We start from the raw sequence: 24,913 nt of genomic DNA, 5'->3' as shown, positions 1-24,913 counted from the left end.
GCATACCATCGCACACCTATGACAATTGTCAGCTAAACACATATACAACACACACTCAATGCATGATAGTGTTAAGGACACACTACAAACACTCAAAACAGACACCAAACGTTGTCTTTACAATAACTAGCAGTAACACATCACCAGCTCAACAGACCTAGCATCAGAAAGCAAACTGCTCCAAACAAACTATGGCAGATCACCCGCAAAATGGCTCCTAATTAGCCAGACTCAAATGCTGTTGTCGTTTGCAGAGTCATTAGCGGAAAACATGGGAGTGAAACACTGTAGATAGAGAAATGGCAAATCCAAATGGAATCCAGAATGTTGAGTTGGCTGAAATGGATCAGGGGTTTAGCCAGCTCATTCCTCTTGAGTAGAGGTCAAAAGTTGACTTTGCTGAGTAATCTTACTTAAAAGCCATTTTTCCCCTTATTGATGGTACAGATATTAGCTAACACCACATACTGTATTTGGATCCAATTGACATTAAATCAACTCAAATGTATTTATAAATCCCTTTTTGCATCAGCAGATGTCACAGAGTGCTAATATAGAAAACCCAGCCTACAACCCCAAAGAGCAAGGAATGCAGATGTAAAAACATGGTGGCTAGGAAAAACTCCCTAGAAAGGCAAGAACCTAGGAAGAAACCTAGAGAGGAACCAGGCTCTGAGGGGTGGCCAGTCCTCTTCTGGCTGTGCCCGCTTAATGATGGATTAGCTGACAACGTCACGAAAGCGATGAGAGCTCTTCTATGGGGCAGAAGTAAGCGTGTTGTGATTCTGGATGGCCATGGACAATGCAGTAGAAGTATACTTTTTTTAATATACAGAGATACTATAGAATCTTGTCAATTCAAAAAAAGATTCAAATTCATGAATTTTATGAAATTGATGATTTTGTCTTCAGTTTCTCAGTAGTGTCTCGAAGCTCATGTTTGAAACATGAATAACTGCACCAAAAGCAAACTAATATTATTAAACACTGTTTAACAGTGAATATACTATACAGTCCATTCAGAAATATTCAGACCCCTTCCCCTTTTCCACATGTTGTTACTTAACAGGCTTATTCTAAATTTTTTTTTTTATTTATAATCCTCATCAATCTACACACAATACCCCATAATGACAAAGCGAAAACAGGTTTTTACAAATATTTATAAATAAAAAACCTATACCTTATTTACATAAGTATTCAGACCTTTTGCTATGAGACTCTAAATTGAGCTCAGGTGCATCCTGTTCCATTGATCGTCCTTGAGATGTTTCTACAACTTGATTGGAGTCCACCTGTGGTAAATTAAATTGATTGGACATAATTTGGAAAGGCACACATCTGTCTATATAAGGTCCCACAGTTGACAGTGTATGTCAGAGCAAAAACCAAGTCATGAGGTTGAAGGAATTGTCCGTAGAGCTCCGAGACAGGATTGTGTCAAGGCACAGATCTGGGGAAGGGTACCAAAACATTTCTGCAGCATTGAAGGTACCCAAGAACACAGTGGCCTCCATCATTCTTAAATGGAAGAAGTTTGGAACCACCAAGACTCTTCCTAGAGCTGTCCGCCCGGCCAAACTGAGCAGTCGGTGGAGAAGGGCCTTGATCAGAGACGTGACCAAGAACTTGATGGTCACTGTGAAAGCGCTCCAGAGTTCCTCTGTGGAGATGGGAGAACCTTCCAGAAGGACAACCATCCCTGCAGCACTCCACCAATCAGGCCTTTATGGTAGAGTGGCCAGACGGAAGCCACTCCTCATTAAAAGGCACATTATAGTCCACTTGGAGTTTGCCAAAAGACACCTAAAGGTCTCTTAGACCATGACAAACAATATTCACTGGTCTGATGAAACCAAGATTGAACTCTTTGCCTTGAATGCCAAGCATCATGTCTGGAGGAAACCTGGCACCATCCCTGCGGTGAAGCATGGTGGTGGCAGCATCATGCTGTGGGGATGTTTTTCAGCGGCAGGGACTGGGAGACTGTTCAGGATCAAGGGAAAGATGAACGGAGCGAAGTACAGAGAGGTCCTATGTGAAAACCTGCTCCAGAGCGGGGCGAAGGTTCACCTTCCAACAGGACAATGAACCTAAGCACACAGCCAAGACAACGCAGGAGTGGCTTCGGGACAAGTCTCTGAATGTCCTTGAGTGGTTCAGCCAGAGCCCGGACTTGAACCCAATTGAACATCTCTCGAGAGACCTGAAAATAGCTGTGCAGTGACGCCCCCCCATCCAACCTGACAGAGCATGAGAAGTTCTGCTGAGAAGAATGGGAGAAACTCCCCAAATACAGGTGTGCCAATCTTGTAGTGTCATACTCAAGAAGACTCAGGGCTGTATTAGCTGCCAAAGGTGCTTCAACAAAGTACTGAAAAAAGGGTCTGAATACTAAAGTAAATGTGATATTTCAGTTTTGTATTTTTTATACATTTTCAAAATAATAAAAACTGTTTTTGCTTTGTCATTATGAGGTATTGTGTGTAGATTGATGAGGGAAAATAGCAATTTAATCAATTTTAGAATAAGGCTGTAACAAAATGTGGAAAAAGTCAAGGGGTCTGCATACTTTCCTAATGCACTGTACTAGTCAACTCACACTAAAGTCAGTTAAGTGTAAGTATTGCAGAGATTGGAGTAGAGAGGCAGGGAGTGGAGGCTAGCCGGGATGAGTGAGTACAGCCGAGTTGTGCTCCTTTTGCTGCAGTGGTGGTTCTGAAAGGACAGCTACAGGAGAGGGGAGGTGGGAGAGGGGGAGGGGGAGAGAAGAGAGGGAGGTGGGGAAAATGTCTGGGACCACATGTACAGTTTAGTAGCAGGAGGGGGGGGGGGGGGTTAATGTTTGGAGCTGAATTTGTCGAAATGTTTCTTTCGAATACATCGACTAGTAGGCTACTGTTGCATGTGTTTTGGTGCCATGCTCTCCCAGTGAGTCTTTTAGCTCATTATTAATCCAATCGGCACTTTTGATCTCTACCCTTAAGTCCTCCTCTTTACTCATCCCCTTTTTGGGCCTTATACCCCCTCTTGTGATACTTTCGTTCCATGGCAACATTATCCCTAATCAACTGTCCCATGTCACACTTTCCGTGTTACTTCATCCCATGTATAATTCTTAGTTCACTCCTCCATTTCCATCCTTCTCTGTCTACCCCTGCTGTGGGGTCTTCTCTGTCTACCCCTGCTGTGGGGTCTTCTCTGTCTACCCCTGCTGTGGGGTCTTCTCTGTCTACCCCTGCTGTGGGGTCTTCTCTGTCTACCCCTGCTGTGGGGTCTTCTCTGTCTACCCCTGCTGTGGGGTCTTCTCTGTCTACCCCTGCTGTGGGGTCTTCTCTGTCTACCCCTGCTGTGGGGTCTTTGGCGCTCCTCCTCTCCATCTCTTAATAATAATAATAATAATAATAATAAAAAGATTCAGAAGTATGTATAGATCCTTTCATACCAACAGTTCATTCATACAAGCGCTTTACGTCCCATAAAGAAAAGCAGAAGATAATTTTTTCTATTGGCCCCTCTCTTTATCTCTGTCATCCCCTTCTCTCGTTCATTCCATCATTTGACACGGTCCTTTGTACCGTATGATCTCACTCCCTTCCTCTTTTTGTCCTTCTCTCTCTCTGTCTCTCTCTTCCTCTGTTCCTCCCCTCCCCCTGTTCTGGACGCTGTGAGTGGAACATAGATTATGTCAGACATTTATAAAACCAGATTAACAAGGATCACCTTCACTCACAGAAACACACACACACACACACACTCGTTCTCTCATCCTCACACTCTACCTCCCACATGCTCCATGACACTCACACATCCTCCTTGCCGACTTCACACATAGAATATAAACACACACCCTGTCCCTGACCCTCACACACACTGAATCCCATATTGACCCTCACACACATGCTCCATGGCAGCATCTGCATCACACATTTCCACCCATCCTGACTGTCGCATACTGACACTCTCTCCCTTTCTTTCTCTCATTCAGCCTGATTTAAACCATTGAACAAATGAACACATTTCTATAACCCTTCTTTAAAACCTACGATTAATTCCTATATTCCCACACATACTTCAGCCTCTCTCCCACATGCAATGACACAGCTACTACATTAAACAATGCAAGACTAACACTAGGGTGGTATGTAGAGATACAGTAGGATGACATTTGCATAACCTTTCCGTAGGACATAAACACATGCACATCACGACCACTCATCCCGACCACTCCTGAGACTGAGCTACTTTTAGTAACAGTTTAACAACCAGACACTGACATTCAGGGCCAGCTCTAGCCTTTTAGGGGCCCCAAGTGAGAGTAGTTGTTGGAGCCCCCCCACCAAGCGGGGAAGAAAATAAATAGTGGCCCCCGTCTTGACAGTGGAGAAAAAAAAATGTTTTAACGTTCATTTCGTGCAATTCTACACATTTTGCCATGGGGCAGAGAGAAACTTTGCACTTTTATAACAGATTCCATGCAATTCTACTTATTTTGCCATGGGGCAGAGAGACATTTTAGCAGTTTTAAGTCTAATTTCCTGCAATTCTACACATTTTCCCATGACTTATGCCATGTTTTATGATATCTGTGTGAGAGTGACTAACAAAATCAATACGGGCCCCCATGGAGGTCAGTCCTGTCAGCCCAGTTGGTATTCGGACATAATTACTACAAGTTTAGATAACTGGCTAAACCAATTTTCCAATCAAAAAATGGTTAGCTGACATGGCTAATTGAGTGACTGTCAGTGATTGACAAAACAAGAGAAAACTGCTGATGCACAAACAAATTTCGAATTTACATCTTGTGAATTCTACAATTTTAACTCTCAACAGTAAGGTGAGATCCTGACTGAGTTCCGAAAAGAAAAAAAAAGGAGGGGAAAAACCTACTTATGTCACTTATGCCTGACATTATAAGAGTAGAGGAGGAATAGGATGACACGACATTATTTACACATCAAAGGCTTGCACAACATCCAGCATCAGAGCATCAGAGAATGAAATGATGTTGGGTTCCATTTCATCTCTCTCTCTCTCTCTCTCTCTGTCTCACTATATTCTGTTCTCCATCTTGTTCAATCCTTCAATTTATCTGACTCAGCAGTATCAGTCGGAGACAAGGTCACCTGACTACTGTTGCTATGGAGACTGAGAATTTTGGGATTTTCCCCCTCCGCCTCCTCCCTCTACTGCAGGGCAGCGAGAGAGAGAGAGAGAGAGGGAGGAGGGGGGGGGGATGGAGAGAGTGGTGGGAATGAGAGACACGGAAGCAGGATGGCAGAGGTTAAAGAAGGATACTGCTGTCAGCCATTTTGTTTAAAAGGGGCTTGAATAACTTTATTAGTAGCATACATACGATGACAAAGTGCTATATCGCTGTATGGAATTGTAATGCACTGTACATCTCTTGCCATCCCTACATTACATTTCCTGGGGAGGAAATGTGCTTGATAGAGAAAGACATACAATTACTTTGATAATAATCATTATTATTTATTTAAATAATTTGAAACAGAGACAGTAATAGAGGTAATAAGGGAATAATAAAAAATATGAGACTACATTGCTCTACACTGATATAAAGCCTATTTCATGTCATCTATGTGCACCACCCTGATTCAGAGGGGTTGGGTTAAAATCGGGAAGACACATTTTGGTTGAACGCATTCCGTTGTGTAACTGACTAGGTATCCCCTTTCCCTCATTTTAGCCTGATCTGTGGAAATCGGGGGATATTTTATTGCCTCAATAGCAGAGCTAGTCAAGGCACTGAAGGCAGTATCACCACAAGGACATACAGGACATTGCATTCTGAAACGGCATACCTACAAAGGTTATTCCACTGGTAGTTAATCTGACATAGGGCCTGTGTCATGACAAGTGTGTCCCTCATCTAAAGATCAGTGAGAATGAATTGGAAAAACACCTTGTTAAGACGTATAACCTTCCTTTAACCCTTGTCCAACCTTTATTTCTTATGTATGGTTATTTTTCTCTCTAGTCATCCTTTCGGCCATCTTGTGAGGGGCAGTGGAGGCAGCAGCGCCATGCATCTCCCTTGGAAGGTGAACCGTGACTCTGTGCTTTCCCTTGCAAATCAGCTGTGAGGCTGAGTGCAGCCAGTGTACTGCAGCATTCATTCTCCACTTAATACATGCAGGGGTAAAACAGCACACGGAATATCCGTGACCTGCAATGGCAACTCACTTACTTCTACATGTAGGCCAGCTGTCTCTTTCTGTGTGTCAGTTCCTCTCTGTCTCTCTCCTTTTCCATGGCCTCTCTCTTTCACTCTCTCTCCATTTCTATCAACTTCATACTGCGTACCTCATAGTGCCACACCTCTGTCTGTTTGTCTCACTCTTTCTCTGAGAGAGAGAGAGAGAGAGAATGTTTTTTTACTTCAACAAAAAGAGGTAGATACATGGGTGTAATCTGCCTGATAAGCAGACATACAACATCTGCAACAGACATGCAGATAATGGCTTGCTTACCCAGTTGCAGTTGGACACCACTGATAATCTCTCACTCTAATTTCGATGGTTGTTAGTTCTGAACTCTTCTCGTCCCCCTCTGTCGTCTCGCACACACACACACCATACAGCGAATAGGCTATTTCCATGTTCCTTGAAGCGTGAGACATACACTCTCATATGGACAGAATCTGCTTGTCCGAGCAACGGGTGGGAGACCAGTCATAGCCTGTCCATGCTTACTGTCTGATATCGGAATATTATTCTGGAATCTATTCTGTTCTATGCTACCGGGCACAGCGAGAAGAGGACTGGCCTGGTTCCTCTCTAGGTTTCTTCCTTGTTCCCTGCCTTTCTAGGGTGTTTTTCCTAGCCACCGTGCATCTACATCGGCATTGCTTGCTCTTTGGGGTTGTAGGCTAGATTTCTGTATAAGCCCTTTGTGACATCTGCTGATGTAAAAAAAGGGCTTTGTAAATACATTTGATGGATTGATTGATTGATATTCTAGTCTACTGTCCAATAAGAACCATAATTGTTGTACCTAGATCTATTATATCAGTGTAGCCTATTCTCTCCATCGTCTGCTATGTAATTGCAGGCCTAGGGGAGGCATTGAAGTGCACAGTGACCAACACGACCAGAAAGACAGGGGTGATTATCACATGCAATACAATACCATCAATTTATAAAACATAAATAAGTTACATGAATACAAGACAATCACGACAATAGTATCTAACCTTGTATTTCCATGTACACAATATTTCGGGCCTAGGGGCTCAGGATGCTGATGGCTAACGGCCTTGGAATTCTGCAGTAAAGAAGGAGGGGCTGATTAGGTCTTCTATTGGCCAGTGTTACGTACTTGTGATGATTGGCTAGATTTCCTGGCATCAAATAGTTGCTCGGAATTCCTATTGGCCAATTTCAGTGGTCCTTGGGCGGGTTTACCAGGTCCATGGTTTATCAGCTTTGCTACAATGGGTCGCTGCGATCGCTCACACCCACCGGCGCTTCTTCCATAGGCGGAGTGGTAGTGTTTAGAGAAGGGAGTACTGCGGCAGCCAACAGAGCCGCGGAGGGAGATCAAATCCTAAAAAACCGGAGCAGTGCGGCTTCTGAGTTTCATCGGTCTTTTACCGCAACTATCAGAGAGCAAGAGAAGGACCCGCATCCTCGCGTGATGCTCTGCTTGAGACCGCAACATTTCATTTGAAAGACGTTTAGGTGGAGGGGGAAAAGACTGTAACCTTTTGGAGGTTAGAGACAAATCAGTTTATTTAATCATTTAAACCATTTGTTTTATAGAAATTTGCTTGACTGACGTCTTTGTCGCTTCCTTTCGTTTTTACCTAAATAACTGAATACAAATCTTTCTTACGTTTTTAAAAGGCAATACCATTTTGATATAATTCCACCTGAGGGGCTGACACCTCTCAAGCTTTGCATCACCTGAGGAGAGAAGCCTGACTGCGCCAACATGGGGGTAAGCCCGGCGTCTACCAACTTTGTAACTGCCTTATGATGCATGAAAGTTATAAAAATGCCTTGAAAACTGTTTAAAACCCCAGATGCTGACGGGGAAGGGCACCATACTGCAGTGTCATGTTTTTTCTCCTCTGGAAATATTTGAGTGACATTGACTCCAATGCGGATTTTTTTTAGGCTATATAGTCTACGGTCTCATAGACTGCGACACATTGATGTGGCGAGTAGGCTAGAGCGGGCACAAAACAGCTCACTGTAATTTCTACTGCAGTTGTGTTGTTTCAACTTGACAATGAATTGGTTAGAATCTGCTGATGGAATAATTTAATGTAATTGACTGTAATTTGCTGCTGTTTCATATGTTTCTCGTACAATATGGAACGAACAAGTTAGTGATAAAATATGATTGAATTGTCTCATTCAGGGGTTTGCCATATGCATTAATATAGACTATAGGCTATATTAGGCATATCGTGACACTTTGTCTATAACCTTGCCATGGTAATCGGTTTATTCTGACAGCCGGCTCTCGTGAGAGAGAAAGAGAGAGAGAGAGAGAGAGAGAGAGAGAGAGAGAGAGAGAGAGAGATTGAGTTAGCGAGAGAGACCACTGCGTATAGGCTTCGCTTGGCATGTCACTGAGGGATTTCAATGAGACACAATGTTCTGTTATTCACCTGCCGTTATTATTAGCCTGTATTTGATGATTTTAGAATACGTGGCTGTGTATTCGAATGGGTGCATGATTGCAGTACCCCCTTCCCCCTATTGCCCATGTAAATTATCCTCGCATCATCGCGACCCAATTGTCTACTGCTTTAAATCTTCGATAGTGCATGTAACTTCTTCTTCGCAGCATTTGACGAAGAAGTAGTTAACTGGAAAGCCTACCCTAGTCTACCCGGCTACTGAGGAGATTGCCGGTGTTTCGGTATGGTATGCAATGCCTGAGCGCACTGCAGCTTCGGTGACCCGTGCGTCATAATGCGGTTACCAGGAATAAGCGCTTCACCAGCTTATTCCCCCTTTAATTTGTGACAACAGGGACTCGATAATCGTTGACAGTGAACACACACGATAGATTAAAAAGATGTCCTGTGAATGCTGGGTGATGATACATTTGGGGCTGGATTTGTAAGTGAATAGAATGCACACGAAGTTCTGACTCCCTCACTGCGTCAAATGGGGGATGCGGCCCGGCCCTGGCCGATATTTTTGGAAAACATCACGTCTCAATAAATATGTCGATTGTTCATAATAACACCAATATTTTCACTGTTTTGTAAAGCCAATAATAATTTGACTGTGAATAGTTCTGTAGGAACATTTCGAGGTGATGCTGCGACTATCGGTATGGACTGTTGCGCAATTTCTGTCTCATCATGTATCTTGATTGTATGAGAGTTTAAGATTTAATCCCCGACTCGGTTCTGGTGGTTGAAATAATTTGATGACATGATGCCACAAAATCCCAGTGGCTGATGAAGCTGGATCGCCCACGGTTACCGACCGTTATTGAAGAGACACCGACAGAGCAGGCACGAATGATATCAGCGATCTCCATCTATGACCTGGGTGGGCCTTGGAGGCATTTCTCTCAGTCGAAGTCTGCTGTGGGGCGGCGAGAAATGAACCAGTCGTTGGTGAAAGGCTATTCATGAGGATGCGAGAATCATCTGTAGCAGCAAGCACTGCGTCAAATGGGATGGAGTGAAAAAAGTGCTTGCGCACGAACCACTTCCGTGGTAAAGTTAGGCTACACTGTCTGATCTATGTGTGAATGAGACAGTGGGTGGGGTGGGGGGGGGGGATCCTCATCCGGCGCGCAAATAAAATATGTGTGTGACCTCTGATAATAATTACATGTTCATATAATTGGAAGGCATATGTCCTTTACCTTAACCCATCTCACCCCTATGATTCTTTGACAACATACAAGACATTCTGCGAGGTCGACCTGGCGCTCGATATGACGCTATGCCATGGCACTGCCAACAGTCCGTCCCCAAGGCCGCCGGGTGCCGCGTCAAAATGGGGGCGGTGCCTGTTGAGTGGAAATTCCCTTTAAAAAGCTGTGATTGGCAGACTCGGCGAGCCACGCAGAAAGGGATGCTTTAGCAAGCAAACACTGGGGCGAAGTGTCAGGGGCACTGAAGGCAGACAGACAGCCTATTTAATTTGACACACCAGTTGTGAGCAATTGAGGTTGCTGATGTGTGTATAGTTGCTCTGGTGCAGTCAGGGATGGGGTAACCTAATGATACTGACAGAGAGAGGGGGAAGGGAGAGAGAGGGAGTGAGAAAGAGAAATGGGAGAGGAGAGGACAGCAAGTGAAGATGGCTGCACACGTTTCACCTTCAGACACGCGAGCAAGAGAGAAAAGGAGGTGGAGGACGGAGGGTGGGTGGGTGCAGGGCGAAGAAGGGAGGGGGATGAGATGAGTTGTGACTGATCTGTAGGTGTAGAGAGGGAGGGGGAGGGCTGTATCCTGTTGCGGGAGAATGACCTGAGCTCACATTGCCATGGCTCCTGTTTCCCCTGCTTGCCTCTGCTCTTGGGGATTGGTTACCACAGAGACAGGAGGTAGATGGGATGACAGGACAGGGGGGGGGGTATAGGTATTCATCCGTATGGGGTACAGAGAGAGGTGATGGGGGATATCAGGGAGAGTTCACTGGACAGGGACTGAGGAGCATAGGGTTGCTCCCCCTGATATCCCCCATCACCTCTCTCATTGAAGGGAAGAAATGGAAGGGATATACAGTATAAAAAAGGAAGGGCATATTGGTGGTAGGTGGTGTGGGGGTAAATCATTGCAGTGGCACAGAGGTAGAGAGCTGTACGCTTGGCGATCTCCTTAGACTGGCCAGGTGTGTACAGGACGGGTATAGGAAAGGGTAAGGGTGTAGGTATTTAGGTAAGGCTTGCTTGGTCATGATGGGACAAGGTACACGCTTAGAAAAAAAAAAGGTTCCAAAAGGGTTCTTCGACAGTCCCCATAGGAGAACCCTTTTTGTTTCCGTGTAGAACCCTTTTTTGGTTTCAGGTACAACCGTTTTGAGTTCAACGTAGAACCCTCTGTGGAAAGGGTACTACATGGAACCCAGAAGGGTTCTACCTGGAACCAAAAAGGGTTCTTCAAAAGATTCTTCTATGGGGACAGCCAAAGAACCCCATTTAGGTTCTAGATAGCCCCCTTTTTTTCTAAGAGTGTAGATATAGCTGTGGCCCAGCCCAGAGTTTGGTGCAGAGTGCTAGCTCACTCCCCTCCTCACTGCATCTGCAGTCATTCGTGTCCTGCTGCTGAGTCTGGGGTGTTTACGCAGTGTGTATGTCCACCGAGCCGTCCTGGGCATCCTACTGATAGTCAATAATCACTATACTAGTGGGATATTCATGAGGGTTCTGTCCTTAAAGAATCATTTGGAAGGACATGGTTTGAATGTTAGTCTTCTAGCTCAGCTAGAAGGACCTACTTTAAGGGTAGGTTAATACGGTAGGGTAATAGGGTATTAATCTAAGTATTTAAGGACTTTTTGGGAAATGTTGCATTATGGTTTTATTTGAGTTTTGATGACTCCCTTACCCTTCAAAGCAGATTGGGTTCCGTACTAAGGTCATGAGTTAGTCAAATAACATTAAACATTTCATCGATTGTAATGCAAGATAGAGCAGCCTGGTTGTTTTAACGTTGCTGCAATGTTCTGGAAATGTTAAGTGGGGGTTTGCAGAGTGAGAGACAGAGGAGAGTTGGGTTCCCTGCCAACACAGTCATTACTAATTCAGAGTGTACTCCCAGCTTGTTTGTGTGTGTGTTTGTGTGCGCTTGCGTATGTTTTCTTCCCCCTTTCATGATCAACTACGTTAATTGAATTTGTCTCTGTTGAAAATATACAGAAAACGCTTAAATGTATTTATTTATCTCCATTCTGCCCGAATGACGTTTCCTTCCCCAGACCGGTGTCACAGGTAGCACGGTACTTCAGAGGCCAGAAGACTTTATAAGACAAGACAGTACCCAGAGCAGGAGTTGCTATGTATTTCTCTGTCACCGAAATCATCTGCATTCACACAGAATATCCTCAGGGAACCCCTCATAGGAGAAAGATAGAGAATCTACCGTTGTCCCTACAAGGGCCACTAAACACTCAGATTTACGATGCCAATCTAGACAACACTATTCTCACTGAGGAGCACACACACACACACACACACACACACACACTCACATCCACACATATATACCAGGGTTTCCGTTAGCCGGTAGTAGCCGACTTTTGGCCGATAATACTTTTTAGCCTATTCATCGATACCCGTCATGCTTACTGGTCTATAGGTTCATTTGCATAATTTTGTGGAATTAAATTGGCGCGTGTGTATTTTCGTTAGTCGTTTATCTGTCAGACAGTGCGAGAGCTGCTGCTACAGATTCTCAAGCAGCTCATTCGTTGCTGCTGGAGTGAAACGTGCTTTTATGAGCCCAATCATTGCATAACAATTCTAAATGCAATTGCGTGTTAAAAACCGTTTTGAAGGCCACGATTAAAAATAACTACTATTTTTACTTCTCAACTGGTAATTGAAGCGCGCTTCCCATTCATCATTCAAGTGCATATAGGAAACAGTCTATGTTTTGCGTCACATTTTCCTAAAGAAAACTCTGACATGCACTCACAATGGGCAAGACAAGAGACAAGGACACATGCAGACTCTAAACTGGAGCACAGCTGCCTGCCAGGATGAACAGATCAGGGGCTGGACAGATGGCCATGGGGGAAGGATGAAGGATGAGGGTAGGACAGGAGGGGTAATGCCATAAGATGGGATTCTTTTGTTGTTGTTTTTCTGTTGTTGAAGGGAACACAAATGATTTGTCAACGAGAGCTAAATTAGGATACAGGACGTTTGGTGTGTGTGTGTGTGTGTGTGTGTGTGTGTGTGTGTGTGTGTGTGTGTGTACATGCAAATAGATACACAGTGTATCATTTCTGCTATAAGCAGAGGTCATGACCTCAGGGTCTTGCTGGAATTCCATACCTCTGAACATCAAAACAATTTAATTGAATTTAATATAACTTCATTTATTTACAGTGGTGTAAGGTACTTAAGTAAAAATACTTTGAAGTACTATTTAAGTCGTTTTTTGGGGTATCTGTACTTTACTATACTGAACAAAAATATAAACGCAACATGCAACAATTTTTACGATTTCAATGATTTTAATGAGTTACAGTTTATATAAGAAAATCAGTCAAGTGAAATAAATAAATTAGGCCCTAATCTATGGATTTCACATGACTGGCAGGGGCGCCGCCACGGGTGGGCCTGGGAGGACATAGGCCCACCCACTTGGGAGCCAGCCCACCCCCTAGTGAGCCAGGCCCAGCCAATCAGAATTCGTTTTTACTTACAAAAGGGCTTTATTCTAGACAGATACTCTTCAGTTTCAGCAGCTGTCCGGGTGGCAGGTCTCAGACGATCCCGCAGGCAGAGAAGCCGGATGTAGAGGTCCTAGGCTGGCGTGGTTACACATTGTCTGCGATTGTGAGGCTGGTTGGAGGTACTGCCTAATTTTCTAAAACAACATTGGAGACGGCTAATGGTAGAGAAATGAACATTAAATTCTCTGGCAACAGCTCTGGTGGACATTCCTGCAGTCAGCATGCCATTTGCACACTCCCTCAAAACTTGAGACATCTGTGGCATTGTGTTGTGTGACAAAACTGCACATTTTAGAGTGGTCACAAGGTGCACCTGAGTAATGATCATGCCGTTTAATCAGCTTCTTCATATGCCACAGCTGTCAGGTGGATGGATTACCTTGGCAAAGGAGAAACGCTCACTAACAGGGATGCAAACAAATTTGTGCACAAAAGTTGACAAAAATAAGCTTTTTGTGCGTATGGAAAATTTCTGGGATCTTTTATTTCAGCTCATGAAACATGGGACCAACACTTTACATGTTGCGTTTATATTTTTATATTTTTGACAACTTTACTTTTACTTCACTACATTCCAATTGGGTTGTTTCCCACTATTGTTTATATATTTATTACATTAAGAAAATCACCATTTGAGAAGAAGTTGACAATCCAGAAATTAAAGCAAATATTTCACAACCAAGACGTGTCTTGATATGAAACCATTTTTAGATATGCACCTTAGAGGCTGCTGCCCTATATACATAGACTTGGAATCACTGGCCACTTTAATAATGGAACACTAGTCACTTTCATAATGTTTAAATAATGTTTACATACTGCTTTACTCGTCTCATATGTATATACTGTATTCTATTCTACTGTATTCTAGTCAAAGCCACTCTGACATTGCTCCATCTAATATTTATATATTTCTAAATTCCATTCTTTCACTTTTAGATTTGTGTGTATTGTTGTGAATTGTTAGATACTACTGCACTGTTGGAGCAAGGAGCACAAGAATTTCTCTACACCCGCAATAACAAATGCTAAATATGTGTACCAATAAAATTTGATTTGATCTGATTTTCCTGGAGGTCTTAATGCAGTGATTTCCCCATTTCATTATCACTCTTTAATATGGAGAAGAAACTCTCTACTGGAAGTTAGCTAGGGCGAGTTACTGTATTTGGTGTACAATATAGTAGGCTAATCAAGACAAGAGCAATCAGTCTAGCTAATCCTACTAGCATGAGCCCCCAGGCCCAGCCACCTACCCAGACCAGCCCCCCTACCCAGGCCCAGCCACCTACCCAGACCACTCCCTACCCAGGCCCAGCCACCTACCCAGACCAGCCCCCCTATCCCTAGGCCATGCCCCCTGTGGCTACCTAGCCCTATACCCAAGGGCTGTTGGAACCAAATGTCCCTATCAAATCAAATTGTATTTGTCACGTGCGCCGAATACAACAGGTGTAGACCTTACAGTGAAATGCTTTCTTACAAGCCCTTAACCAACAATGCAGTTTATCCCCACCAATGTTGTGCACACTCCCATATAGTCTACAGTTCACACAAAGGCCTAGAGCAGTCATATTCAAACTCTTTCAGCAGGGATCACATGTTTTCCCGCCAGAATTTCTGGGGATGCCATTTTTTTCTCTCAAGAATTTGTTGTGACCCCACCCCATCGCAAATATAATAACACAACCTTAAAATCTGTAAATTTCGATTTTTACATCAAGAAATCACATTTAATTCAGTTCATTTTCATCTCTTATCAAAACCAAGAAATAGATTTACTCAATTCAATTTTATTTTTCAAATGATCTTTCTCAAGAACATTTGTATATCGTCCCATATAATAAACTATAAACATAAAATGTCCCATATAATAAACTGTACTCTTAATTGTTTGTTCCAATTTTTTTTTTTTTATTTAAATAATAACAATAATAATTTTGGCGATCCCACTACAGTTCCCCCGCGACACCACTAAGGGTCGCGACCCCAACTTTGAAGAACACTGGCATAGACAAATATGCAAATAAGCACAGGCACGCACACAAACAGGCAAGCACACACGTAAGCACACGCGAGCAACACACGCACAGACACACATACACCAGAGGAGGCTGGTGGTAGGAGCTATAGGAGGACAGACTCATTGTAATGGATTGAATGGAACGGTATCAAACAAATCAAACGTATAAAAAAAACACATTTGACTCCTTCCATTAATTCCAATCCAGCCATTACAATGAGCCCGTCCTCCTGTAGCTCCTCCCACCAGCCTCCTCTGACGCACCCCCACCCCCACTCACAAGCTTGCCACAGAGCACAGCAGGACGGAATCGACATTTAACTGTCATCATCACTACCCTACGCCCCGAAACCTTCCCCATTGGCTAGGATCCCTTCACAGCAGCCTATCAACTAGTAGTGTCACAGGCTGGCCTGATAGGCTTACAAGAGATAATCAAACTATATTGGGAGAAGGTTGTTGTTCAGCCATGGTTATAGTTATAGATACTGTCACTTTTAGAAAGTGTTGTTATTCACCTCACACAGGGCAGATTACATGAGGATTCGTCTCCAATGGCACCCTATTCCATACATAGTGCACTATCAAAAGTACTGCACTACATTGGGAAAAGTATGGGTCTAAAGTATTGCACTACATAGGGAATAGGGTGTCATTTGGGAACCAGTCAAGGTAATGATGTTTATATCACTTCTTTCAGGAAGTGTGTAGTATGGAGCCATCTATCTACCATTTTAGTCAATGCAAGCTTTTTTCACACAGTCAAACTGTTTTCCTGCAGTAGTTACCATTTCCCCTTTTTGTAGGTTCCCTAAAACGGAAACGCTGCAACTTCTTCCCGCCGTCTTGTGAAAGCCCTCACCTCTCGTGCATACCAGTAGGAGAGGCCGGAATGCCACACCTCATGCCTACGCAGGTCCATCACCGTTAGGGGGCATGCCCAAGCCCGTGTGCCCTAGTCAGACACTCTGACATGCTCCTGAGGGATGGTATTGGCTGCTGGAGTTCACTAAAGGGTGGAAGTGTTCAACATATGAAACATGCCCTGTGTTCACTTCAGAACGAATGAGTCTGATTAATAACAGAGAAACCATTACATATAGGCCACTGTCTGTTCCGATATCTCTCCTAGTCTCCTATTTCTCCCTTCTCTGTTCCTATTATTTTCTGCTCCCCCCACCTCTCGCTCTCTGTCTGCCGCAGTGCGTGTTCTCGCTGCGCAGACAGACTGTAGCCACCTCAACAATGACTCACCTCTGCCTAGCTGTTGGCAGGCTTATAGCTTGCGCCTATAAGGAAGTATCTCTTTCTTTCTTATAAAGATACACACACACACGCACCACACACACACACAAAGACACACAGTACGTGTTGGCTATTTCCTAGAATGTCCAGTTACCTAGGCATCAATTATTACTGAGCGATCAGATCAGGGGATCCTACAGTACTAGGCTACCGCCCACCACTAAGCCTCGGTCACCATGCCAACCTCCCCGGTAATGTGACCAGAACAGAACATTAGAACCAGACAAACCACAGCAGCATGACATCAGTAGAACCCGATGAACTCTTGCTCGATTGTTTTCGAACGCGGTGTACACACACCCAATGATGTTCTACTATCCTCTGGTAGTAGAACAGCACGCTAGTAGCTTTAGCTTTCTGCTCCAAAGGGAATGTGCCTGTCTTCCTTGTTCCAGACAGTCTGTCTTCGGCTTGAAAAGATGACCATGTGTGGAGGAGATGCGGTACTCTATACTGTGGTGTCTATCTGTTTTGTAAGTCACCGACTCCACTTCCTCCAGTCTGTCTGTCAGTAGGTCTGTCTGCCTTCCTTTTGTCTGTCTGTGTGAGAGCTAGTGGTTGTAATTTCAGCCTGCGGTCTCTGTTTCTTCTCTGAGACAACGTCATTGCGTTTACATTTCACCTCAACAACAAATGGTAGAGGCAGACAGGCAGGCAGACAGACAGACGGACGGACGGGCGGGCGGGCGGACGGACGGACGGACGGACGGACGGACGGACGGACGGACGGACGGACGGACGGACAGACAGACAGACACCATGTTGTATTGTACAATGAGGAACAAAACCACGCTCTCTAAATGTTCTGCCTTGTAACCTAGGCGATAGCCGTGACCTCGTAACCGCAATGAAGAAATCTTGTGGGTAAAAGGAGCAGCTTGGGTTGTCCCATACGTGTCATGAACGATTGAGTAGCATTAGCCCACACACACGTGCCTGCACGCACATTAACACCCCCACCACACACACACACACACACACACACACACACACACACACACACACACACACACACGGTAAGGGGCCAACACCCACTCTCTGGGTCCGCAGGTTGAAAAGGTCGCGACCCCGCAGGTGGGGTTGTTTGTTTCACAGTGTTATAGAACAATCTGTCAGAGTGGGATCCCAGTCACGCTGTCACTCACTGATATACACAGCCTGAGTCAACAGACAAAGAATAGTGGTCAATATCTAATTAGTGGCGTGACAGAAGAGCTCTTCTCTCCCTCTCTCTCACCTCCCACTGCTGTCTCTCTCTTTCCATCTGCCCCCATCACGGCCTTTCTCTTTTTTTCACTCATCTCTCTCTGTCCATCCCTCTCTTGTAATGCCTGTCTCCGCTCTTCCGTTGTTTTTTATTAGCACTAAATTGTGTAAGTGTGTGTGTGTGTGATGAGCAGGTGTGCTGTCGGACCTAACAATGTACTCTAAATGCGTTTCTATGGCCCACTCAGTGTTAGCCATTGAAAAGCCTGCCTAGCTAGAAACTCCACACCTGTGTGTGTCTAACCCAGACCTGTTAGCTTATCTATAACATCTACCCCTACACTGTTTGGCAGAAGATGCTTAACTCGATGCCAACCAGAGTATTTCATTTGCATGTTATATTGAAGTTCACACACACACACACACACACACAGGCAGGCCAATCTCAAAGGGTTTGAGTAGCAGTCGTTTTTTTTATCAGTCTCTCCTTTGTTCTGCGTTCGGCTCGCTAGGCCTGTCTGGTCTTGTTGCAGCGAGAGTTCACTCACATTCTCGGATAATGACATCCACATGCGCGCGTGGGAAGGTTGATTTTGTACGTTTTGTAGTCAAATTGTGTGTTGTTTTGTGGGGAGTTGTGTTTGGTCGAATGTTTGGACCAATCTTTTCAGGGTTTGTTTGTGTTCAAGGGAGACTCTAGTGTCTTCCAGTATTACTTCTGTAAATCACGGGGGCAGAGTGGAGACCTGCGGTGCTCGCTATAAATCCTCCTCAAACCTTTCTGACCACAATGAACCACTTAAGACTGGTCTCTTCTACAAGTGGAAGATTCAAAACATCTGAAACTTCTCAACTGAACTCGCATTAAGCACTGGGACTTTCAGTGGCAAGTTTACTCACCCATTCATGGCATTGTGCTTAGTCAGTCACGTGTGTTTATCACGGTGTGGGAGCCTAGGTAATGTGTGTTTAGCTCGGACAATAGGCTATCTATTTGGTTTGGGATGGACCAGGGCAAAAATAAAAACTTGACTTGAATGTGTATTTACCCTTTGTTATTCAGAATAAATGAACAGGGTGGGGGCAATCACATCCAAAGGGGGCCAGTGTAGGTGCAGGCTTTTGTTCCAACCAAGCAGTCACACAGTTGAAACCCAGTCAAACCAAAAGCAGTGTGTGGCGAGTGGCAAGTGTCACAGCAGTCTAAGGCACTGGATCTCAGTGCAACGGGTGTCACTGCAGTCCATGGTTCGAATCCAGGCTGTGTCACATCCGGCCGTGATTGGGAGTCCCGTAGGGTGGTGCGCAATTGGCCCAGTGTCGTCCGTAGGCCGTCAGTCTAGGTCGTCATTGTAAATAAGAATTTGTTCTTAACTGACTTGCCTAGTTAAATAAAAAAAATTGCTGTAGACCAAGCTTGTTAGAGCATGTCTTCTTGAAAATAGCCACCAGTGTTTCTTCGAACACTACACTGTACAGTCACTTGATGATGATGCTACAACAAACAAAAGTGACCACATCATCAGAATTGATGATAAAGTGTGAGTTACATGTTCTTGGTGAGGGGTGTGGTAAGATACAAACAGGAAACCGTTTGGACTCTGTGGTACTTTAACCCTTCTGGTCCTTTATTACATCACTGATTGTATTGATCCTGCAGCGAGGTCAGTTTCCTTGATGTGTTGGCTGTGTCAATGAGCGGCTTTTCCACTAGGACCCATAGAACCCTCCTGAAAGCCATTTTGTCTACTGTCTACTGTCAACTGTCAACTGTCAACTTCTGTCAACTGAGGGACTCTGGTCAGATGCTTCTGTATTGATTTGATTTGAGCATCAGTTAGTGTAAATCGGAAATGGAGCTAATGCAACACTTTGAGCCCTAGGAGACGTGTGTGTGTGTGTGTGTGTGTGTGTGTGGTGTGTGTGTGTGTGTGTGTGTGTGTGTGTGTGTGTGTGTGTGTGTGTGTGTGTGTGTGTGTGTGTGTGTGTGTGTGTGTGTGTCTGCAAAACGGTTTCATATTCAACACATCACAGTCACGTTGATGTATCCAATCTAACTGAATTGATATGAATCTAATCTAGGGGCTTCCGAGTGGCGCAGCGGTCTAAGGCATCTCAGGGCTAGAGGCGTCACTACAGACACTACAGACACTCTGGTTCGATTCCAGGCTGTATCACAACCGGCCGTGATTGGGAGTCCCATTGAGTGGCGTACAATTGGCGTCGTCCGGGTTTGGCCGGTGTAGGCCGTCATTGTAAATAAGAATTTGTTCTTAACTGACTTGCCTCGTTAAATAAAATACAAATGTATAATTAGAGAGGTTTTGAGGACTGAGATAATGCACTGTGTCTGCACTCTGTTTCTCTTTCAGGGCCCCTGTGCCCCACCAGCTAGTGTGTGTGTGTGTGTGTGTGTGTGTGTGTGTGTGTGTGTGTGTGTGTGTGTGTGTGTGTGTGTGTGTGCGGAGAACTGGTGACAGTTCACATAAATGACAAATGAAGCAGGTGGCCAGTGGATACAAACTGTGACAGCGGGTTCCGAGAGGAGACAGACACTGCAGTAAAGCCAGACGGGTCGTTTGATCCTTCCGTCTGTGATCTCTGTGAAGATCAAATGGGTATCGGAGAAAAAGAATGAAGTCCCTCTCCCCGTCTGTTGTGTCTGGTGCTTTAACCATGTTTCTATTTAAATAATAATGAAAGTATCCCCCCCCCCTAATCCCTTCCCCCCTCTCTTACTGTCCCCCCCACCGCCCAGTATGGGCGGTCGGACAGTTACCGCGTTGCTACCACGCAGGATAAAGATGGCAAATCTTCTCCCAGCAAGAAGAACAAGAAGGGGAAGGATATGGATGAACTCAAGAAAGAAGTACCGATTGTAAGTGACTGGCACACAGTGACGCACACACGCCGCCCTGCTCAAGGGGTGTGCTGGGCACCCCCGTAACTATTATTGAAATACTAACGTAATGCCTCTCCATAAGTTAGAGTATGAATATCTCATCATTTCAGGGTACCCCCCCCCCCCCAAGAGTCAATGTGTAACTGGCACGCACACTCTCTAAATAGTTTGGAGAAAGACCTTAAAGTGAAGGATAATAATTAAGTCCAAATTCTCCTAGTTTGTTTTAAATTCATTGTTGGGATATTTGTGGCATATTCTCAATGTTTCTCTGTGTCTCTCTCCCACACAAATACACCTACATACACACTCTCTCTCTCTCTCTCTCTCTCTCTCTCTCTCCCTCCCTATGCTCTCTCTCTCTCTGTCTCCCTCTCTCTCTCTCATCCCCCCCCTCCCTCTCTACCTTTCAGACGGAACACAAGATGTCCATAGAGGAGTGTTGCAGGAAGTTCAACACCGACATTGTCCAGGTGAGTCCTCCTACTGCGCTGTACCATAGAGGTCTATCTATGTTGTACCACAGAGATAGTAGAGTCCTGCCGCGTCACTAACAGAGCTGCTACTAGGCCACTAGATGGTGGTATTTTACATTCACTCGTGCCACACGGTCGGTGTATTTGAGGGGGATCCGTTTGAGCAACGTTTTAATGCGTTCTAAGACATCTCAAGCCTCCTTATAAAGTCTCAATTATAATCTCATAATGATCCTTACTAAGTTACAGCCTTTTTGAGTCAGTTGAAAACGTTCTACGTAGAAGACGTAACACATTTGAAGCCTCATTGTAATGTTGTACAGACTCAGACGTGCTTATACGTAGTCATAAAGCATTATACCTGCAGGCTTATAATTACATATTAGATTTAATAGGATTTTTATGTTGTTACCCCTAATTTCAACACATTCAGTTGTAGGTTTAACCCACCCCACTCTCTCCCCAACCAGGGTCTGACCAACGCCAAGGCGGCTGAGTTTCTGATCAGGGACGGTCCCAATTGCCTCACCCCTCCCCCGACCACCCCCGAGTGGATCAAGTTCTGTCGCCAGCTATTCGGTGGCTTCTCCATCCTGCTGTGGACCGGCGCCATCCTTTGTTTCCTGGCCTACGCCATCCAGGCCGCCACCGAGGACGAGCCGGCAGGAGACAACGTGAGTCACACACACACAAGCACACCCACGCACCCAAACACTAAACGTAAACACAGCCACAGAATACGGGACAGTTAGAGCCACACATACCTAAGCTGACCAAACCTCACACACACTGCCAGCAGCACCGGTCCCTAGCCTTAATTCTAACATACACCCAAATGGCTAATGTACCTGGTCATTGACACTTTTTTCTGTTTTTGCATGATCATTTAGTCTAGTGACTATTACCGCGGTGGTCTGGGTTCAGTTTGAAGCTGAATACTCTGCATTGACCTGCAATGTACACAGTGTAACAATGGGATTTCCTGTCTCTCTCTCTCCTCAGCTGTACCTGGGTATCGTCCTCTCTGTTGTCGTCGTGGTCACCGGATGTTTCTCCTACTTCCAGGAGGCCAAGAGCTCCAAAATCATGGAGTCCTTTAAGAACATGGTGCCCCAGGTAAACACGCGTGCGTGTGTGTGTGTGCGTGTGTGCGCGTGTGTGCGCGTGCGTGCGTGCGTGTGTGTGTGCGTGTGTGTGTGTGTGTGTGTGTGAATAAATGAATGCGTGTATGGACTATCTAACCCTCCCTCTGTGTTCTCCCTGTAGCAAGCGCTGGTGATCCGTGAGGGCGAGAAGATGACGATCAACGCTGAGGAGGTGGTGGCAGGAGACCTGGTGGAGGTGAAGGGAGGAGACAGGATCCCTGCCGACCTCAGAGTCGTCTCTGCTCACGGCTGCAAGGTACCATACACGCGCGCGCACACACACACACACACACACACACACACACACACACACACACACACACACACACACACACACACACACACACACACACATAGTTCATATAACACACAGCTACACATTTTACATAATATTTTTTGTCCTTCTCCTATAGGTGGATAACTCCTCCCTGACTGGCGAATCAGAACCCCAGAGCAGGTCACCTGACTGTACCCATGACAACCCCCTGGAGACCCGCAATGTCGCTTTCTTCTCTACCAACTGCGTTGAAGGTAACCGTAGAAACTGCTAACTCACAGACAAACAGACAGACACATCGCCTGTTCTGTCCCTGACAATTCTCCTATCCTCTTTTCTCTATTCCTGCGTGTCAGACTCGACCTACCAAATTCAGTCAACAGGGTCCTACTGCAGTATTGGATGCTGCACCCCAGCAGCACTAAGGCTTGCTAAGCTTTTGACTGGTTCAACTAAGCTGATTCAAACGTAATATTATACCATAGAGCTGCTGTTGACACAGAAGTTGCCCACATAAGCATACAAGAGTTCCCACCTTTACTTCTCTTCTCTCATTTCAACCTCTCTTTTCCTGAATTAATATTAATATTCCCCCCCCCCCCCCTCTCTCTCTCTCTCTCTCTCTCTCTCTCTCTCTCTCTCTCTCTCTCAGGTACGGCGCGTGGCATCGTGGTGTGTACCGGCGACCGTACCGTCATGGGACGTATCGCCACTCTCACCTCCGGTCTGGAGTCGGGCAAGACCCCCATCGCCAAGGAAATTGAGCACTTCATCCACCTGATCACAGGCGTGGCCGTGTTCCTGGGCATCACCTTCTTCATCCTGGCCGTCTGCCTGGGATACACCTGGCTGGAGGCCGTCATCTTCCTCATCGGCATCATTGTGGCCAATGTCCCCGAGGGCTTGCTGGCTACTGTCACTGTGAGTGACCCTGGTCCCCTCTCCATCTGACCCTTCCTCTCTATTGCTGTTTCTCTCTGAAACTCTACTGAACCTCCTACCTGACCTCTAGACTTCAGATTCTAGTGGTCCTCCTCAGTTTAGTTGGTAGAGCATGACGCTTGCAACGCAAGGACAGTGGGTTCGATTCCCGGGGACAGCCGTACGTAAAATCTATGCACTCATGGCTGTAAGTCGCTTTGGATAAAAGCATCTGCTAAATATCATGTATTACATACAGTGCATTCGGAAAGTATTCAGACCCCTTTACTTTTTCCACATTTTGTTATGTTACAGCCTTATTCCAAAATGGATGAAATGTTTTTTCCCCTCATCAATCTACACACAATACCCCACAATGACAAAGCAAAAACAGGTTTTTAGATTTTTTTGCAAATATATAAAAAAAAAAGGACTGAAATGGTCACATTTGCATACTGTAAATGAGATTCATTCGAGATCAACTAGACTGTAGATTTTGACCAACTAGACAGCCAACTACACAATGAATATAATAAGACATTGATTGAGACTAGATCCAGACCAATGATAGCTCTACAGAAATACATTATAGATCTCTAGACCAACTAGACAGCTGAGGCAAGCGCACTCATTTTCTCCAGAATAGGTACCCTTTCTAGTTTGTTCGTTCTGGCTCCTGGATAACCCCTGGATAACCCCTGGATAACCCCTGGATAACCCCTGGATAACCCCTGGATAACCCCTGGATAACCCCTGTCTCTGTGCTGTAGGTGTGTCTGACTCTGACCGCCAAGCGTATGGCGAAGAAGAACTGCCTGGTGAAGAATCTGGAAGCTGTGGAGACCCTAGGCTCCACCTCCACCATCTGCTCCGACAAGACCGGCACCCTGACCCAGAACAGGATGACCGTGGCCCACATGTGGTTCGACAACCAGATCCACGAGGCCGACACCACCGAGGACCAGTCTGGTGAGAGGAGATCAGGAGGGGTTAGGGTTGGAGTTAGTGTTAGACATAATGTTAGGGCGCAGACACACCAATAGCGTTTTCTGGCCGAGAGTTCTTAGCACCTCTGAAATGAATCTGCAAAACCGATTTTACAAGTAGAACCGAGGGTGAAAGATTGGCTGGCGAATGCTAGATCCACATTCAGTGTGATGCGCGCTAGCCTTTAGAGTGTGGGTTGGAGTTAGTGTTAGAGTTAATGTTAGAGTTAGTGTTAGAGTTAGTGTTAGAGTGAACATTAGAG

At 45.1% G+C, this 24,913-nt stretch overlaps 1 protein-coding gene across 2 annotated transcripts in view; it reads left to right on the top strand.

The window, feature by feature from the left end:
• Positions 1–7,531: 7,531 nt before the first annotated feature.
• LOC106605102 (sodium/potassium-transporting ATPase subunit alpha-3) overlaps positions 7,532–24,913 on the top strand; it is a 25,208-nt gene continuing 7,826 nt past the window's right edge. The window contains exons 1-10 of one of the 2 annotated variants that reach the window (XM_014200411.3): positions 7,532–7,738; positions 7,872–7,965; positions 20,702–20,821; positions 21,259–21,318; positions 21,792–21,995; positions 22,324–22,437; positions 22,588–22,722; positions 22,880–22,997; positions 23,396–23,664; positions 24,435–24,633. In XM_014200411.3, coding sequence (XP_014055886.1) covers positions 7,960–7,965; positions 20,702–20,821; positions 21,259–21,318; positions 21,792–21,995; positions 22,324–22,437; positions 22,588–22,722; positions 22,880–22,997; positions 23,396–23,664; positions 24,435–24,633 — 1,225 coding nt within the window. In that variant the 5' untranslated portion in view covers positions 7,532–7,738; positions 7,872–7,959. The remainder of the gene's footprint in view (positions 7,739–7,871; positions 7,966–20,701; positions 20,822–21,258; positions 21,319–21,791; positions 21,996–22,323; positions 22,438–22,587; positions 22,723–22,879; positions 22,998–23,395; positions 23,665–24,434; positions 24,634–24,913) is intronic. The other variant, XM_014200412.3, reaches the window with a different exon arrangement.

Source organism: Salmo salar, chromosome 05, assembly GCF_965601325.2.
Source record: "Salmo salar chromosome 05, fSalSal1, whole genome shotgun sequence".
In the NCBI taxonomy this organism is placed as follows: domain Eukaryota; kingdom Metazoa; phylum Chordata; class Actinopteri; order Salmoniformes; family Salmonidae; genus Salmo; species Salmo salar.
The sequence above is the reverse complement of the archived record's forward strand: the minus strand, read 5'-3'. Positions and strand labels throughout refer to the sequence as shown.